Source organism: Notechis scutatus, chromosome 1 (assembly GCF_049901735.1).
Source record: "Notechis scutatus isolate UNSWTSFEM ecotype Mainland chromosome 1, rNotScu1.2, whole genome shotgun sequence".
In the NCBI taxonomy this organism is placed as follows: domain Eukaryota; kingdom Metazoa; phylum Chordata; class Lepidosauria; order Squamata; family Elapidae; genus Notechis; species Notechis scutatus.
Window position 1 is genome coordinate 119,678,894 of NC_142009.1, and position 19,856 is coordinate 119,698,749.

The 19,856-nt window shown below is 34.9% G+C and overlaps 1 protein-coding gene across 7 annotated transcripts in view; it reads left to right on the top strand.

The window, feature by feature from the left end:
- Positions 1 to 19,856, top strand: part of COL12A1 (collagen type XII alpha 1 chain) — a 133,524-nt gene that overhangs the window by 31,228 nt on the left and 82,440 nt on the right. For 5 of the 7 annotated variants that reach the window (XM_087944529.1, XM_087944536.1, XM_087944546.1 and 2 more), the window contains exons 11-15: positions 1,281 to 1,553; positions 3,517 to 3,789; positions 4,801 to 5,073; positions 15,182 to 15,451; positions 18,915 to 19,181. The exons of the other annotated variants lie outside the window; for them this stretch is intronic. In XM_087944529.1, the coding sequence (XP_087800655.1) occupies positions 1,281 to 1,553; positions 3,517 to 3,789; positions 4,801 to 5,073; positions 15,182 to 15,451; positions 18,915 to 19,181 (1,356 nt within the window). The remainder of the gene's footprint in view (positions 1 to 1,280; positions 1,554 to 3,516; positions 3,790 to 4,800; positions 5,074 to 15,181; positions 15,452 to 18,914; positions 19,182 to 19,856) is intronic. 7 annotated transcript variants of the gene reach the window in all.

The window sequence follows — 19,856 nt, forward strand, 5'->3', positions numbered from 1 at the left end:
GAAGAGTGGGTGTGAGAATGGAATATAGCAGCACCCTCTAAATTCCAGAAGGCATATCACACAAAAGAAAGCAAATACTTCTTTACCTGTTCTTTATATTCCAGAGGGCAGGGTGTGGAGTAATACGTTTTAAGTTTCTTAGAAGGCGGTAGGAATAGTTTGACCGTGAAACCATTTACTGAGGGAAGTAATAATAACACTGAGGTTCACCTTCCCCTCTAGGTGTTCATGTACAAAATAGTCATGCATCTATTGGGGATGCTTTAAATTTTATCCTTGGCATTTAATAAAGGGTTGGACTTGGTAGCCTAAATGCTCCTTCCAACTCTATGACCTTCAGGCTTAGCTACCAAAGACACCTAGCCAGATGACAGAAAAGCAGGCTCTGGATGAGAGTTTTCCTGATTCTCAGCTCCTTTGCTTGTGGCCTGCCAAGGCCTTTCCCAGAGAGAACTGGATAAACTTCAGATACCAGATAGAGGTGTGCAGATGAAAGAAACAGAACTCTTCACCATGACCTCCTTCTCCAGTTAAATTGTTACTATTTTAAGTTATTATCTGCTTTCATTTGAGATCAGAATGGAATAGACTCATATTAGCACTGTGCTAGATGGTTGATTCTTCATTACTGTGATACTACTGTTCGTTTCAAATAATTGGATTTTTTGGAGGGAAGTGGGGGGTTTGCTGTTATTTATTTAAGTAGAGTATGCTGTGCCTCTTTCACAGAAATATTACTCTGTCTTGTTTTCTTGAATAATTGAATATTCCTGAAGTCTGCATATCAGTTAAACTTATTGAGTACATCCTCTGTCTTAATAGGTACTTAATCCAGTGTAGATGATCATGAAGACTTGGGTTTTCCTCCAGGCAATGGGTGGGATGTTAGCTGGGGACCTCTGGCATGAATGTATTATGTCTAATGGTTTGTGTTCTAATTGAGTTTTAGCTTATTTTTGCTTTAATGCAATTATCTTGTGTTTTTCACTGCTCAAAGGTCATCCTGTGCTTGTTGTCTAGTATATATGAAACATACTAGCTAGAAAAAAAATTGAATTCCTATTTTTTAAAGTAAGATTAGTCAGATTCGTGTTTTTATTTAAGATATGGGTAGCTTGGCAAGCAAGCAAGCTCAACAAAACTTTACTACATAAAGAAATCACTTTTTCCCCCATATAGACTTTACTACACAGAGAATTCAAGCTTTTCCACACATATCTCTGCAATTTAAAATATTTATCTAACTGTGCTTTGCTTACTAAACTGTTATTTTTTAACAGCTCACTTACCTGCAAGGAACTTGGAGTTTTCTGAAGTTACTTCTAACAGCTTCAAAGTTACCTGGTCTCCAGCAGGAGAAAATGTTTTGTTTTACCTTATCAAGTATAAAGAGGCTCTTGGTGGAGAGGAAGTCAGTGTTACTGTACGTGCTCCAGTTACTAACACGGTCCTTACTAATTTACTACCAAAAACTACATATTCTGTCAGTGTGATTGCAGAATATGAAGATGGTGATGGGCCTTCACTGGATGGGAACGAAACAACTTTAGAAGGTATCTTTCCTGTTGCCTTGATTCTGTTGTCCTCCTTAAATCCTAACATACAAATGTTTCTTATCAAGTTAATGTGGTTGCTCCCGAACAACACCAGCAGTTGAGACTGAATTATGTATGAATTCCAATTTTATTGTGCCTAGGTAATAGCTAAGAGGTCATATGAGGAAAAAATATATTGTTAAGTGAGAAATGGCAACAAACTTTCCCATTGCCTTATGAACAGAAGAAAAGCATGGAACAATATATAATGGATTTATTTCAAAGAAACTGAATTAGTGTGAAGTAAATACAGTTATCAATAAAATAAATTATGCATACAATAATATATTTTTAAATTAGACTGAGAATAAAAAGAAGGAGATTATAGTTCTAATATATATTTAAAGTTCTTGGGTGTAATTCCTTATTTTAAAGATAATACATTGCATCCGTGACGTATGTGTGTGTGTGTATTCAATTTGAGTATCATTATGATAAAACAATTTAACATTCACAGAACTACAGAACATATAACGATAATTTGAAAAATAACTCCATGTGATAACAGAAACTATTTTACATTAGATTTTTATCAGAACATTCACTTGTCTTTGTCATTTATACCTTATTAATCCTGCATGTTGATATTTTATTAAACTCTTTATATATCTTACTATTAAGTTTTTAGAATGCTATAAAGTCTTTAATCAATTCCTTCTTTTTTCCTCATCTCTAGCATATAGTAGGTATTTTTTGTAGTACAATGAAACTTTGGACTCTGATTTAGTGAATTTTGGATGCAATAGATAAAATCTATGTCCAGATATCTGTTCAAATAACTAATGAAATTCATTATATCCAAAGTTCTCTAGATGATTCATGTAATTTTATTATAAATATGTATCATTTTTGTAATTGATTTATATCATTTGCTTCAATAGATGTCAAAAATTATATAAATCCATATTTAATGAATGTTGGGCTATAACGGATGCTACTTTTCCCTGAATGGTTAGTTAAATCAGGGTTTTATTGTACTTTAAAAAAATAATAAAACCACAAATGAATATCAAGAAACAATATTTTGGAATGTGCTTCATCTGTTTTGATGAATGATTTAACTATCAATTACTTATTAAATCTGTCCTTCATCTGCAGATACTAAGATCATCTACAAAAATGAGCAAATATGAATTCTATTTGTTTGGCCACCCATGTCAAACCAGTGACTCTGGACAACAAACAATTTTAAAAACAATTAAAATAGTTAAAACACAATACAAAAAGTTATTAAATACAAATAGCAGCCAAGAGATACTGTAATTTGTCTGTGTCAACATAACCAGCAAACAGGACCCTTCACATACTTAACTTGGTCTTCAAGACCTTCTAACGTGTAGACTGGTCTTCAAGACCTTCTGAAAAGACAGCAGGTTTGGGGCCTTCCTTATCTTTAGAGGGATAATGTTCCAGAGGGAAGGGCTAAGGCAGAGAAGGCATGTTTCCTAGCCCCCACCAGTCAACATTTCTTGGCTGACAGGACCTGAAGCATATCCATTCTGCCAGACCAAATTGGATAGGTAGTAACAATAGGGGGAAATGGTCCCTCAAGTAACACAGTCCCAAGCCATAAAGGACTTTAAAATGACAACCAGTATCTTGAATTACACCTAGAAGCACATTGACAACAATGCAGTGAACACAAAATTTGAAAGACAGGAAATTCATTAAATGGAAGTAACTCACCAATGTAAAATTCCTGCGGAAATAAATAGTTTCAATACAGCCCCAATTATACTTCCATAGGAAGGTAATTCTATAGTTGGATACTGTCCATATTACAAAGCACTGGCAAAAGGTGTTAAAGCATGAACAGAATAATACAATCATATAACCTAGCAAGATTTTATTTGTATATTTATTTTGAGATGAATAAAAATATGGGGCTAATACTTACGATCTTTTGGAAAAATATTTTTAGTCATAGGATCTCCACGAAACCTGAAAGTAACTGATGAAACAACGGATAGTTTTAAAGTTGGATGGTCACCAGCTCCAGGGAATGTTCTCAGATACAGACTTGCGTATAGGCCGGTTACTGGTGGGGAAACAAAACAAGTAACCATCCCAGCAAATGAAAGGGCAACCACTCTACATAATCTGATGCCTGATACAACATATGAAGTTTCCTTAACTGCTGAGTACTTGTCTGGAGTTGGAAATCCATTGGATGGACAGGGAAAAACAGAAGAAGGTAGATAACCAACACCCGGTTTTTGCACTCAAATGTATTTTCATATAGCATACAACAATAAAAATCTACTAGCCTATCTTCATTGTAATAGAAAGCTATGATACATTTCACTCGTTCATTGGCAGCATGTAGAATAATTGCTTGACATGTCTCATCTTGAGTGTGTTAATTAGTATACATTAAGGCACAAATATCTACATGTCTTTACCAATCTCTGAATCCAGGTTCTTTGTAGAGGCACACTTCTTTTTAGCAATAGTATCTATCTATGTCTTAAATTTCATTCCAATGGCCAAGAAGATCCCTATTTCTTATACTCTTTTGCAGCTTTTAGCCAAGAAATCTTCCTAATCACAATGATTTCAAAATAATGAAATATTTTCTCTTTTGTACTTGCATTGTAACACTGCACACAAGTACTGTACAGAAGAGTTGGAGTTTGGGTCATGATGTCCAGTACACTAATTCTATACTTGAGGTAGACAGCGATGGTCTTCAAGAATTACTGTGTTGTTTGTCTGACCCTAAATTACCAATTCTATGGTACCTTGTGCTTATCCAAGAAAACCTAATTTAGCAGACCCCATTTAAAGACTTCAGGTACAAAGGACCAAATTTCCATTTGGTAATTCCATCTAAAATAATAGAAAAGTCCAGATGAGACACTTAAATGTTTCTTAATTTTCACCTTTTATATATTTCAACATGTCTCCGGTGTTGAGCTCATTATGCAAATGATACAAATTAAAATCACACATCAATTTATGTGTTTGTGTAATGACCTCTTATTATACAAATTACGCTGATGACTTACTGTTGGATTTAAAACATTTGGGAATAGTGGTTACCCCACCCATCCAATTAGTTCATTGAATTGTTTGATTGTATTATAAAAAGTAATGGTATCATAGTAATTTGTTTCACCAATATTTCACAGATAGAAAATTGTTCTTGGAATGGTTTTGTTGGTTTGCTTCTAAGGTGTTTTTTTTAATTATTTATCCTATATAGTGCTTGGAAGACCAAGAGACTTGACAGTTTCAGATGCTACAACATCCTCATTAAAATTATCCTGGAATTCAGCACCTGGTAAAGTGCAGCAATATCTTGTCACATATACTCCAGTGATTGGAGGTGAACCTAAAGAGGTAACCGTAAGGGAGGACACCACCAGTACAACTCTCACTAACTTGGAACCAGGAACAAAATATGATTTGTCAGTAACTGCCCTTTATGCATCTGGAGCAGGAGAGGCTCTTTCTAAACAAGGAGAAACGCTTGAAGGTAAGAACACCTGGATTTATTATGGTTGGGATGGGATATCACATTAATCTGAAAGGAAGAACAAAAATGGGAATTAAGACATTTTCTCAAAGGAAGAATAAATCACCCTCAGAAAGAAACCCTAGGGTTGCCAATTCCAACTAAAATTAATATTGGAAATGTAATTCCAATTTCTCCGGGAATTCTATGCATATTTCACATTTGTATAAGCACATGTGAGCATACTACACATATACTTGATATACTAGAAGTAAAGGACATGGTCAAAACAACAAAAATGGTGGACCTGTGAAACATGGTTTATAATTGAGTGAATTAGATCTCAGTAGTTGCTCAAAAAAGGTTGCTTAAACCTTTTGTTATAGCCCAAGGTGAATTTAGCCAGCTGTTGTTTTGTATTCCTTTTTTGCCCTGAACTGGATAGACAATTGCAACAGGCTTCTTTTCTGAACAGTTTCAGCAGCTCAAAGAGGATTTCAATTTTTAGAAAGTATCAATGATTGCTTCTGGAAAGCAGCTATTCTCTGTACCAGGGGTCTTCAACCTTGGCAACTTTAAGACTTGTGGATTTCTGGCTGAGGAATTCTGGGAGATGAAGTCCACAAGTCTTAAAGTTGCCAAGGTTGGAGACTGGTCTGTACATAGGTTTGACTGTAGAGAACTTTCAGAATATGTATTTGGTCCACAAATGAACCTTTGGCATAGAATCTGGCTCCTATTCATATCCTTTGCTCTTCTTCCTCTCTGACCATCACCAATTCATCCTGCTCCCTCTGTCCCCACTTAACACAACTTTGTAATTTGAATGACAGAGCATAGAGAGACACAACATCCATAAATATCAAATTCTAAATGTATGGTTAAAGTTATCTATAGTAACATTAGTATTATTTATGACTTCCATGTCTTAACAGGGTTATATTATGATAGCATCTGTAATCAAAATGTGTCTCATTACTTGGGCATTCAGCCTGTCTTTATCAGTGACAAAAAAGATTAATTGTGTAATTACTATGCATACTTTTAAATAATGCTCATCCTGTGGAATGTGTTTTTTCTTCAGCTAGATGAGAAAGCTTTGCAAGTACAGTAGTTTAAGGGCTCTAGAGAAGTTTTGTCATGAATTGTTTTATGAGAAAAAATGATTGGAACTCTGAAATAAGTAGAAACAAAAATGATAAGTGGATTGCAAGAGAAATCAAGAAAGCATTTTGCTCATGATCTCAGCATAAAAACGGAGCAGATTTTAGCTTAAATATTCTTAAGAACAAGCAGTTTTTGTTGGGATGAAAGAATCCAGTTTATTGTGTGTAACAGAACAAAATCATAAAATAGATTTTGGGGGGGAAAATAAGCAAGAATAGTTGCTTTGTTACAAAGAGCTAATTTAGAACAGGATCCAATCTGGATCAGTCCCCGGGATCAGAGGTTTAGTCTTCCAAGAGAGTTTTCAGACTTGTGCTGCTGGAGCCCATCTTCAGGGAACTTCTCTCCAACAGAGTGTTTAGAACAATCTTTAATGGCAGCTCACTTCACTTAGTTGTATTGGTAAAATCAACAGAACAAATTATTTGAGATAGAAGTAATCAATGCACAGTAACCAAGAGCGCCATTTTTGAGCAGGGGTAAAAGAGTTGTTTGGCTTATATGTGCTTATTCCTCAAGATCACTCATAACTCTGAAGGAATACCTGCGTGCTATTAAGAATATAAGAACGGAACTATAGAACAAGAACAAAAAGACAAAATATTTTTCAAACTATGGGAAAACTTTTGTGTCTTGTGTAAAATTTAATTGCTGTATCCTAAGAAAAGAAACTTGAAGCAAAAAACATTGTGGGAGGGTAGCATATTTTGTTATTTATTAATTAAATTTATATGCCACCCATCTTGCAGTCATGCAACTTTGGGCAATTTACAATCTGATAGATTATATTAAAAGATTAAAACGGTAAAGCAATAAATATAACATTAAAATCAATAGAGAAATAGCTAAAATAGCTAATAAAGTGAAAGTGGGAACTTGTATTTAACACAGTAATGGTTGATATGCGTCCATCTAGGCCTCTGACAGAGCCCAATTTTAAGGCCCTTTCAGAAGGCCAAGAGGGCAGGGGCATATCTCATCTTGAGAAGTATGATGTTCCAGCTCTTCTCCTAGATCCCACCAACCAGATATTAGGATCACATTAAATAGAATAGCACTTTTGTTATGAAACATTTTGGTTCAATAAGTTTGGGTGATATATCATATAATGTGTGGCATTTCCCAGATGTCATTTATACCATAAATAATCTTTATTGTTATCAAACTTATTAACTTCTCTAGCTTAACCTAGATAGATATGTATATATACAGTTCTTCCCAGAATTTATTTTATTTTTGTTTTAAATAAAAACAGCATTTCAGCAATCTGGCTTTGTGGCAGATTATAGACACTTAAGTTTTAAGACATGATGATCCCTCACTGTTGAAGCTTTAAATTTCTGTTTCACTCATTCCACAATGTGACATATTAACATGTTGATCCATTCTTAGGATCTCACATACTGTACTCATCTTTTAAGTTCTTCAGCCATGGGTGTTGGTCTTGGTGTATATGTATATATTATCAGGCTCAACAATAACCGTTTTTCTTTAAACTACCAATTATTTAAGACCTAGAAACTCTATGGAAAGAATAATTTAAGTCTGGGTCAGTAGATTCCACCCCACCCCCCCACCCCCAGTTTTAATGGTTCACTTTTAAACAAAAGCTTTGGGCCCACCAACTTACTTTCTTTTTTGAATTTAAAAAACAAGAGTGAGTTTTTAAGCTATGTCCTCACTCTCCACTAACCCATAGTTAATTGAATCATATCTTATAAATTAATCCAATTGCCTGGGTTTACACAGTCCATTATATGGTAAACTAGTCACACTACACTGGCTAGATTCATCTAATATATTGAGCTGCAAACATGCAAACAGCAATTAGGTTAAACCAGTGTGTTAAGGGTCCTGTTTTTGGGGGCTTTACTGTTAGTTGATTCACTGTCTTGGCTGCTGTATGTATTTATTTTGTTGATATTTTTATTGTTTTAAATTGTTTTAACTGTTTTATAGTTTCAGTATTGTGGGTCACTCAGAGTCACTTGGCTGAGATGAGTGGCAATAAAAATTGATTAAATTAAATAAATAAATGTGCACATCCAGCATCAAGATCTTTTTATAGTTAAAACATAGTGCTAAATGAGATTGAGTCTACATTCCTATTTAATAGCCTACGAAGTGGCTTGTTGGAAATCAGTGAGTCCAGTAAAATTCATAATTATTGGCGTAAATCCCAGTAACCGCAGACTCCAGATGGTTTACCATAAATTGACCAGTGGTTCACCAATCGAATGCAATTTACTTTACACCCATTTGCGAGTTAACCCCTGTTAAAGGATTTTCAGTTGTAACATACTCTTTAATATTTTCTGTCTGGTTTCTTTTAATTACTTTAGAGGTATTTTATTGTTTATAAATTTTGATACATGGAGGATTTTTTTTTTAAAAAGAGAGGCTTCAACTGATTGTCCCCTTCTTATTCTGCTATCTCCTTTCTCCTGATGTCTTCCATTTAATTTTAATTTTCTACTCAAAGCCAAACTTATAGGTCAGAGGCTAAAAATAAAACATAATGGTAAACAGAGCAATTGTTATAAGTTGAAACCGGTTGTTAGCTCAGAATTAAATGTTTCTATGCGCTACTGTTTAGTAATCTGTTTTTCCCATAGAGAGGAGGTGTAAGAACAGCTCCACCCTGCTTGTTTGCCTTGAGGTATAATGTCAAATAACAAGGACATGCTTTCTTTTAAAAAGATTGAATTGAATACAGGACTTGGTGAACGTTTCTCCTGTTACTTGACCTCTGTAGTTTTTAAATAAGGTATTTTTGTGGACCAAGAATTTCAAGATACTATTTTTGAATTAATAATTTAATAGTAACATTACATTCTGAACTCAGGTTATTCTACAATAATTTACAGTGATTGTCCTAGTATAGATCTGTGACTTTATAAACAAATGTTGATTTGTTACAGACTTTGTTTCTACCCAAGTTAAAATATTTTTAAATATCTTAAATGTTTTATCTTCATTTTTTCTGTCAGCTTTTCTGTATTCTTATCAACATCTTTTTCTTTCAAGGCCCTTTGTACCCGGCCCCAGCATCAACCAACTGATCCCTAATATTTTCCTAAGTTATTTATTCTATACTTGTAGTAATGTGGCTTCCTTGCAGATTTCAAAGATCAATAATAACTCTGAGAAGTAACCTTCAAAAACATCAATCACTACAATGCCTTCTGATAGTCCAGATGAATAGCAATAACTTTCATTTTCAATATATTTTAGTGCCAAATATGCTGCCACTCTCCGCCCCTTCAGGTTGTGGTTTGGTGAAAAAAGTCAGAGAGCTTAATCATCCAGCAGCTCCATAACCCATTTTCTGCTATGCTCTTTTTCTTAGCTTTTCTAACATTAGGAAATGCCAACCTTCAAAACCACTGGCATAAGTAGCAAGTGGGATCTGATATCTTAATTCCAAGTACCAATTTCAAAGATTGCAATTTTAATCATAGATATTTTTATCAATAAAATATATTTAACATACAATGGGATTTCTAACCAATCATAACCAAATATCTCTCCTTTTTCATTAGGTAATGGCTTTCCACATTTTTACAGAAATACTTTCATACAGTACAAGTATCTTTTACGATGTTTCATAGTTAATTTAAAAATATTAACAAAAAACAGAGGACCACCCACAGATTGAGTCAGTAGTACTGCAAATGACATTTCCTTACAATGAAGGTTTTAGCATAACATGAGAACATTTTGAGATACAAATGGCTTGCCATACAAAGAGATTCTGTTTCTGCCTTGGAGATTTACTGCTGTCTCATGCATTATTTAAATTAGACGTTTTCCATTTTCTGATACTGACATTTTCAAGAGATAGTTGCCAGTTGTGAAACAATTATGTTCCTTGTCCCTGCTATGGGAAAGTCATGTTTCTAGGAAAAAATAAATCAACATAGAGGAAATGATACACTGCACAAGAAAACAGTAACCAGCTTCATCTAAATATTTTTTAAAAAGTACATATTACACAGTTGCTAGAATACTGTGTGGTAATGGAATAATATTCACCGCATGACAGCTCTGAATTTGTTCTACTGGTTAAGCTAAGGATAAACACAATGTATAGTATCTCTGGATAATTTATTGGCAGTTACCAACTAACTATGACTTATTTTTTAAAAAAATATTCTTTTAATTAAAAAAAAAACCCATAAGAGTGGCATCATGACCTAGTGATGAAGACTCTTGCCTCCCACTCAGAAGGTTGACAGTTCAATCCCAGCGGCAGATGTTTCTTTCTCCTAGGTGCAAAGAAAAGAATATCTGCTGCGAACTCTGCATAGGTGTCAGGAAGGGCATCTGGCCAGTAAATGCTCAGCTCCATCCAGTCATCCTGACTTTACCCCAAATAATGGGATTACATGGGAGGTTTTTTTTTTTTTTAAACTTGCAAAAACAAAAGCTGGCACCCTATAAAGCGAAGTACCAGCCTCTGACATTTTCTCATGAGAAAATGACTTCGGACTCTAGACCGGCTATGTAAATATGTTACAAAATATAGCTGGTGCACAGTTGTAGTCTAATACCTTTTGGTGGAAGAATGTGTCCTCTTAAAAAAAGGTTGAGTAGTAGAGAGCATCATGGGTAGCTAGATATCACCTCTTTTATTACTTCCTATACTTTCAGTGGCAGCTTTAACAATCGCAAGTCAATTGTTTGTCAGAGTGCCCGTAATATACTCAAAATTTTCAATCCTGTAATGGGAAAATTTGTTCAGAAGTCTCAGAAGTAATGGGACTTTTTTTTCATTAGCATGTTGGTTTGCATGCTGAAAGGAAGCCCAGAAACATAGTGGGAGATATTGTACTTTCTGTGACTAGTACAGTTCTACATTACTTTTCTCCCCATCCTTGAAATGTCTGAAATTCTCAAAGGTGCTAGGTTACCAAAACTACAGTAATTAGTGCTTGTTATGCTTCTTATTGGGGAAGAGTAATTATTTTATTAGTTTTTTTAATATTGAAAATTGTCAGCACATATAATTTAATTCAAATCTAAGGCAATCAGAAAACTAATGAATTTAATAGGCAAGTTTGCTCTGATTTGCTTCTGGTTATTTCATGTATACTTTGTTAAATAATCATGAACAAGATATGAATTTTTTTTCCTGAAAATAGCTAAGGAAAATCTGTGGTTTCCACATGTTCCCAAGAATGATTTAGTTATAGTAAATATTAATGGCTAAGTTTCTTCACAACTCTTGTTCTGAGACAGCTATAGTCCTAATAAGCTGAAGAGAGCTAAGGAAAACTCTGTGTCTGCCTGCCTGCCTGCCTGTCTCTCTCTCTTCTCTATCACACACACACTCACTCACACCCACCCACCCATTTATATGCCAACATTTGTAATGACACCAGGTCCACAACAATTAAAACAAGAAAAATCTAATTAACAATTAACTCCACAGTTGGGGAGCATATAAATTTAATAATAATTATCATTATCTAGAAAAATAAAAGATGGTAAAAATTACAAATGGGACAGAAATGAAACAAACGATCTTCACCTTTCCTCGCCGAAGACTTGAGTGAACCATCAGGTCTTTAAGACTCTTGTAAACAATAGGATGGGGACCATCCAAATTTCAGGAAGCACCTTATTCCAGAGGGCAGGTGCTACATGTTTCTGGAATCCAGACAGATGGCATTGTTTAATTGAAGGAACCTGGAGCATGCCAACCCCGTAAGATCTAATTGGTCAGGTAGTTATTATGGGAGACATGCAGTTCCTCACATAATCAGGACTTGTGCCATGTAGGTCAATCAACAGCTTGAATTGCTAACTAAGAATCAGTACAACTTGAGATCTAGGGTTGCTACATGGACAGACTGAGACATGCCTATAACTTCCCAGGCTTTCTAGACCAGTTGATACTTCTGGCTAGTCTTCAAAGGTAGTCCCATGTAAAGCACATTGACCATGGCATACCTGGCTGTCTGAATGGCCTCCTGATATAACAAAAGATACGAGTGGCACTCCAAACAAAGTTGTACAAAAGCCTTCCTATGCCACAGCTGCCCCCTGCTCTTCAAGCAACAGTTGTGATGTCCAGGAAACCCCCCAAACTTAAATGACCCCTATCTAAATGAAGTTCCTGTATTTGAGTCAATATGATGGGAACAATAGATGTGATATGATATTTTGGAAGTGTTCATATAATATGAACATGAAATTATAAATTAGGTTTTTGCAACAAACCCAACACAGTTTCCCTACCTTAATGTCTGGACAGATCCTACCATCAGATAGAATGAAGTGGTGACCAGTGAAAGGGAGGGGGGGGAGATGTAATAGGAGGAATTGGCATTGGTTTAGAACAGAGGCACTGCAACTTGAGATTATGATCTTCCAGATGTCATTGAAAGGGTGATTCCAACTTGTCCTTTCTTTTAGGAGTTGTGCAATTTTGAAATCACATTTATTTATTTTTATTATATTTTAATGCCCCCCATCTCTTTAAAAAGTGTCTCTCGGCAGTGTGCAATATAGCAGTTAAAAACTTCATGACAATTTAAAAAGTCAAACATAAGTAAAATAAATCTGTAAAATAAGCAGGTAACACCCAAGAACGCAGAACAACCGTCCTCATATAGTGACTTTTCAGGCTGTTCCTAGGTTCCTCAATTGCTGAAATTGGGCTACTTTGGAGGGTGCAGATGGGTGACAGGGGTTGTCTACTTCAGCATTAGAGCATTGTGTGTCACATAATCAACTCAGCAACTTTTAAACTAGGCATAGGTCTAATGGACAATCACGTTATATTCCTAAGACTAAATAAAATTCCGCTTCCAGCTTTGTTGTTTTTTAAATACTTGGTTGCTTGATGTGCCATTTGGCCTAGGTTTTGAAGCAAAATGCATGCAAGTTTGGGTAGTCCTCCTCGATTGTACATTGTAATATAGCCAGCCCAATAGTATCCTAAGGGATAAATTGTGAAATAGCCAATTTCTCCAGTGCACGATTTCTAGAAGTTTGGACTTCAACTCCTATAATAAAGGATGTAATAAAATCACGAAGCCCTCAATTTAGGAAAGGCTACTTGGAAAAGTAAATAGCACAGCTGTAAAGACCATGTTCCTCTTATTTCCTAACTCAGCAGGCTAAAAAGAATTTAGAGTAGAGGTGCATGTAATGATCTGCATATGTGGAAAACTAATCCATGAGCCATTGGAACTTCTTCAAAACAATGTATGCATTCAGTGCTTGGCATATGCCTACCATTAAACTGCCAAATAATTTTATAGTTGTTTTTATGAAGTGGGAGTAAATATACAGTATATTAGTTCACTCTTATTTTCTGCACTGAAGCTGAAATCACTGCAGTTACATTGTACTTTCTTAGAAATTGAAAGCAACATTTCCATACAAAACCTGTTTGGGGTCAAGGGCTTATTCAATTTTGTTTTCTACTTTGTGGCTTGCTTGGAAAAATCCAATTTTTTATTATTTTAACCAAAAAATTATGCAGGGCCTGTGAGTGGGGAGAGTAATAGGCATGGGTTATACTTTATTGCCAATAAATGACTGTCTCCAGTTACCTAGTAGTACCAATTTAGTATTGTTGACACCATTAATGCATTTTTGCCAGGATAATGTTACAATGGATACAACCCTGCAGTATTACAGTATTGTTATGCAGAATTCCCTTCCAGAGTTAATGGTTCAAAATTTATACTGTCTGAAGATGCGGTAGTTTAATATTAAAATCATTCTGTGAAAGCTATTCAAAGTAAAGGAGCCAATGTAACGTAGTTTATCTGTTTATATTAACATACGGAAAGAAATATTTTTTGTTATAAGACATCAGCACATTCTATCAAGCCAGTTTTTTCCATTTGGATTGCATTCACATCCTTTTATTTAAAAGAAAAAGCCACATTTGAAACAGAAGCTTTACAAAAGAATGAAAAAAAAAATCTGACGCAAGTTACCTGAAATCTGATCTCTTTCAGTTTTCCAAGTAATAAATACTCTCTTGAGATTGAGTTTCAGAATTAAACCTTCATTTAACGACTAATTTAATGGGATTTTAATGTACAACAGGCCAAATTCAAAACTTTCAGCTATATCAGGTCAACCTATATTCATATTGCTATGAATATTGTTATGAATTTGATTGTAACCTTTATGAAGATGTAATACATATAACCTTACTACAAAATGTTACCTTTACATTTCTGTTTGATATATGTAGAGTCTAAATTTTTTGTGCAAATCATCAAGCAATAGCTAGTAGCATCCACAATAGTGGATCACACTAATAGGGGAAAACACAATAGTGTCAAAACGACAATCTGTGCATGGTGACAAATAATCATGTAAATATCACTATTCCTATAGTTTGTACTCTTATTTTCAGAACTCTAATTATTGATATTAAAGTATCTTGACTGGCATAAGATTTTTGAAGCATCTAGTCAACCTTCATGCATTTTGCAAAAACTAAACACTACGGTGACAAGCTTGACTGAAAAGTTGAAAAAATGCTCTGGAAAAGACAGTGATTAACTACTGTGGCTATACATGGTTTGAAAAGAATTCAGAAATGCTTTGAGCCTTTTATGTTCTGAATCACAAGAATTTTCTACTATTCATTAAATTGTCAAGACGTTTTTCAGACTTCTTAGATGTTTGATTTTTTAAAGCAGCAACACCTTTCTTTAAACTCGTATAAAAACCTGAAAAAAAGACTTAATGAATAGAGAAAGGTGCTGTATTTGTGTGAGGTCGAATTTTTTTCTGAATAGTTTTTGTGGTATGTGGAATCTCCCAAGTTTCACCCTTGTTACACAAGGAAATTGTATGAATATATCGATGAAGTCAACAAGATGCTTTTTATTTCATTTCAGGGCAATTCATTTTTTTCTGTTTTAATTTTATTGGAGCATGTGTTGATTGACCATAACAATTCTCATTTTTCCCTCCTTTCATGAAGAACGTGGTTCTCCTCGTGACCTCATTACTGGAAACATAACTGATACTTCAATTGGAATCTCATGGACAGCAGCTCCAGGACCAGTTCAGAATTACAAAATTCTATGGAAATCCCTTTATGATGACCAGTCTGGGGAAACCACAGTTCCTGGAAATGTAGTAAATACTGTCTTAAAAAACCTTCAGCCCGAAACTAAGTACAAGATTTCAGTCTTGGCTTCCTACAGAACTGGAGAAGGACCACCTCTAGAAGGACAAGCTACAACTGAAGGTAGATAAAATACAGAAGACAACAAAGCATTCGAAGTGTTTTTATTTAGTCTTTATTTAGAAAGTTGGTATCTTGGCAAATCCTTTAGAATCCTTAAGACATTTTTTTAAACTATAAACTGATAAATTAAAAACTATCCTTACACTAGGACAACTAAAACCATGGAATAGAGCAGGAAGCAGCAGAATCCAAGACTAAATTATTGCAATAGACTCAAAAGAACCCACAACCAAAACATTATAGCCAACCTTCTTATATATATTTTATCTGCCTCTCTTCTGCCTATCATCTATCTTTTGCTCTGTGATATATAAGCAAATATTAAAAGAACCTGTTTAAGTGTGGTTGTTACACATTTCCAATATAGAATTCCTGTTTCTACTCTGTACCAATGGTTGATTCCAAGCAGCCTATAAGGACTATGTTATGGATTAATCCAGTGTCTCTCCATTCAAGGGATATGCTCGTGAATTGTTTCTGCATTTTTCTGATCACGTGCTGTTATCATCTTTGGGCTACAGACAGTTAACATACGACTTTGCTATGTCACAAAGGAGTTGCTGCCAGTTGGTTTGCAATCTGAATATTGGAGATACATGTTTCCCATTGGTGATAGAATTTACCTTCTTTCAACTTTTAGACTCTTCTTCCTTCCAGTGAAACTTAAACCTCCGAAATTTTAATAGTTTTTTTTTTTCCAGTTGAGTAGAGGCACAGCATGGTAATTCATCCTTCAGTGACAGCTCCAGCTCTGCTAATTATATGGGCAAAATACAGATAGTCCTTGACTTACAATCACAATTGTCCCCAAAATTTATGTTGCTTTCTGAGACAATAGCTAAGTGAGTTTTGCCCCATTTTATGACCTTTCTTGGCACAGTTGTTAAGTGAATCACTGGTGTGGTTGTTCATAAGTGAATTTGGCTTCCCCATTGATTTTGCTTGTTCAGAAGGTCGCAAATGGTGATCACATGACCCTTGGACACTGCAACCAGGATAAACACCAGTTGCCAAGTGGCTGAGTCTTGATCATGTGTTTATAGGGATGTGGCAGGGAGGTCATACGTGTAAAAAAAATGGTCATAAGTCATTTTTTCAGTGCCATTTGCAACTTCAAGCAGTCACTAAACAAATAGATGTAAGTCAAAGACTACTGTACCTGTATGAAATAATAATAAACAGGCATGGGTTATAATTTCTGGGCTTTCCCATTAGTTAGCTTGGAACAGGATTGATCAGCTCATGGAGAACTCTCAGCCTGAGATTAGTGTGAGTGGACACAATTGTGGGAGCGTTTTAAAATAATTGCTATAGGTCTAGTGCAAATAGTGACTATAGAAATACCCATAGGCATGATGTAACAAAGTTAGCTCTGTAGGGATAAATGTATCAGTCTCACCTAAACAAGCCAGGCTTACTGTTTTGCCATATTTTGCTAATGATAAAGGAGTTTGACAGCTTCACTGGGATCAGAGTGGAAAAGAGAAATAGTGTTGAGTGTTGAATGTCAGCTACTTATTATGATGCATCAAATCAATATCAGTTTTGATATTAAATTTTTATAAATCCAGTTACCTTTTCCAGAAGTTTAATATAAATTAAAATTTAATACAAATATTGAATAGCAGTATTCAATCACTAATAACCTAAAATTTTATGATTCAAATTGTGAAACTAAAAAAGGAGTATTCATTGAAATAATTAAAGAAATACCTGTGCATCCAAAACAAAGGAAGAAAATTAAGATCTAACTTCAAAATGTGGTTTAATTCTGATTTATACTTCCTATCTGCTAAATATCTTTAAAATTTTTGACACTAGAAGTAGAAGTTAAATTGGTTAGAGCAACTCTAATTAATATTTACATGATTAGATTAACCTCAATTTTGATGTGTCTGAAGCTTGCCCACTTATTTTTAAAAGCACCGGGTACTGTTCTAATTAGGAGATTTCAGTTGCAAAGACTGATGATCAAGGATTGAAATATTTTGGAAAAAAAAAACACCTCTGTATTATTTTGTGTGGGTGTGTTTGAACAGCCTACTGAAGTTAGAAAATTAAGATTTGGTAGGTGGAACTATCCCCCTTATAATATGATCCCTAGTTCTTGTTATTTCTATTCATGACTTTCCAGATGTTCTGGGCTGGAAAGTTCAAGCTTGTGCATGCCTTTGATGCTGTTTTATTATTTTTTTAACTGAAACTTTTACAAAGAACATAAACACTAACATAAACTAATAAAAAGAAAAGAGAGAGAAAAGAAAAAAGGGCAGAAAGAAGAAAAAAATAGAAAGAACCTTCCAACTTCTTTTGCAGAAAATAGAATTACAAAGCTGTCTTACTCTATAACTATAAAAGAAAACTCACCCTTTTGTATTATCCAGCTTGTTAATAATTGAAACCACAAATCATAAAGTGCATTTTTTCATTTTATGCAAAAAGGGGTTTCCAGTCAACCATAAATGTAGATACTGTTTTTATGCATGCCTTTGATCTTTAAGAAAGATTGGTCTAATAGTGCTGAAGTAATTAACCGTGGCATTCAGATTCTTTTAAGAATTTGAAACCAGGAGGAAAAAAGAGGAATAAAAGAAGATTAAAACAACATATTCTGAATAAATCTAAAATGTTGGGCCAAGATGTTGGAGAGAATACATCTTGTATATCAATCAGAGTAGAGCTGAAAGAGACTTTTGAGGTCTTCTAGTCCAGCCCCTTGCTCAAGCAGGAGGTCCTATACTATTTCAGACAAGTGACTGTCCAGTCTCTTCTGAAAAACCTCCAGTGATGAAGCACCCACAACTTCTGAAGGCAAGCTGTTCCACTGATTAATTGTCCTCCCTTAGGAAGTTTCTCCTTAATTCCAGGTTGCTTCTCTCCATGATTAGTTTCCATCCATTGTCTCTTGTCCTGCCCTCTGGTGCTTTGGAAAATAAGTTGACCCCCTCCTCTTTGTGGCAGCCTCTTAAATACAAATATTTGAACATGGTACAAATAACATGTTCTTATTTACTGTTTAAGTTATTATAATCATGGGAGTAGAAAAGGACTTTTGGGGGGGTTGGAGAAAAAAACCAAGTACAAATATGAAAAAAAATATCAAAAAGTTGTACATATGAGGGATCATTCTTCAAAATATTGTGGAGCATATTGCTTCGTGCTTGGCTTCAAATTCAGTAAATACAAATCCAGGAAAAATTGTGGAGCTCCCTAAACTTGGTAGTGATCCCTGAATACATTTATCTCCCATTCACATCGTGTGTGTGTGTGTGTGTGTGTGTGTGTGTGTGTGTGTATTCATTCATGTGTGTTCTTTGGAAGGAAGCAGGAAGCGGGACATGTATACAGAATTAGTGCAACTCCAGTATTGAGTTACTTTGAAGACTATTTGGTGACTCTTTTATTGAATAAATGAAGTTTTGAAAAAACAACATTTTGAAATTTTTCTTTTAACTCTTTCAAGTATCACCTGGTGCAAGGACTATTACAGTAGATGATGAGAAAGAGACCACAATGAGAGTCACTTGGCAACCAGCACCTGGAAAAGTGATCAACTATCGGGTGGTTTACCGACCCCGTAGAGGAGGAAGACAAATAGTTGCAAAAGTGCCTCCAACTTCTACTTCCACAGTATTGAAACGTCTCCAACCTCTTACTACTTATGATATCACTGTCATTCCAATGTATAAAACTGGGGAAGGAAAACATAGAAAAGGCGAAGGAACAACAGGTGCATTTTTTTAAAAAAGTATATACATGTATATGATAGATTACTGTAGCCAACATATATGATGAAGTTTACAACAAGTCCAAATGTACCTAGTTTAAAAGATTGCAATATGTTATTTATTTATTTATTTATTTATTTATTTTAAAGGCTTATTTATTATTTAAACTACTGTTAAATATGTGCCCTACCTGCCAGTTGCCTGGAAATGCTGCCATTTCTCCTCCCTAGGTGGTGCTAAGGTTGGCCTTCACAGATGCATTATAAATTGTCTGCCCTTGCAGAGGCAGTGCAAAAACTAAACTAATCCTCGGGTTAATCTTCAATTAATTGTAATTGATTGGCTGGAGCACGATAGAAGGTAGCCCATAATAATTCACAGCAAATGAGGCCATAATAAGGAGTCTTTCTGGCCCAAATTGTGACGAAGCCTTGAATCTTTTTCTTCAGTGTACTTGTTCCTGCCCATCTTATTTCACATGTGTTTAGTAATCTCATAATTTGCCACTTAATTTCTATACAGAAATTTCTATTCTCTAATATGCCACTTAATTTCTATACAGGTAGTCCTCAACTTACGACCACAATTGAGTCCAAAATTTTTGTTGCTAAGTGAAACATTCGTTAAGTGAGTTTTGTCCCATTTCACGACTTTCGTGCCACAGTGGTTAAATGAAT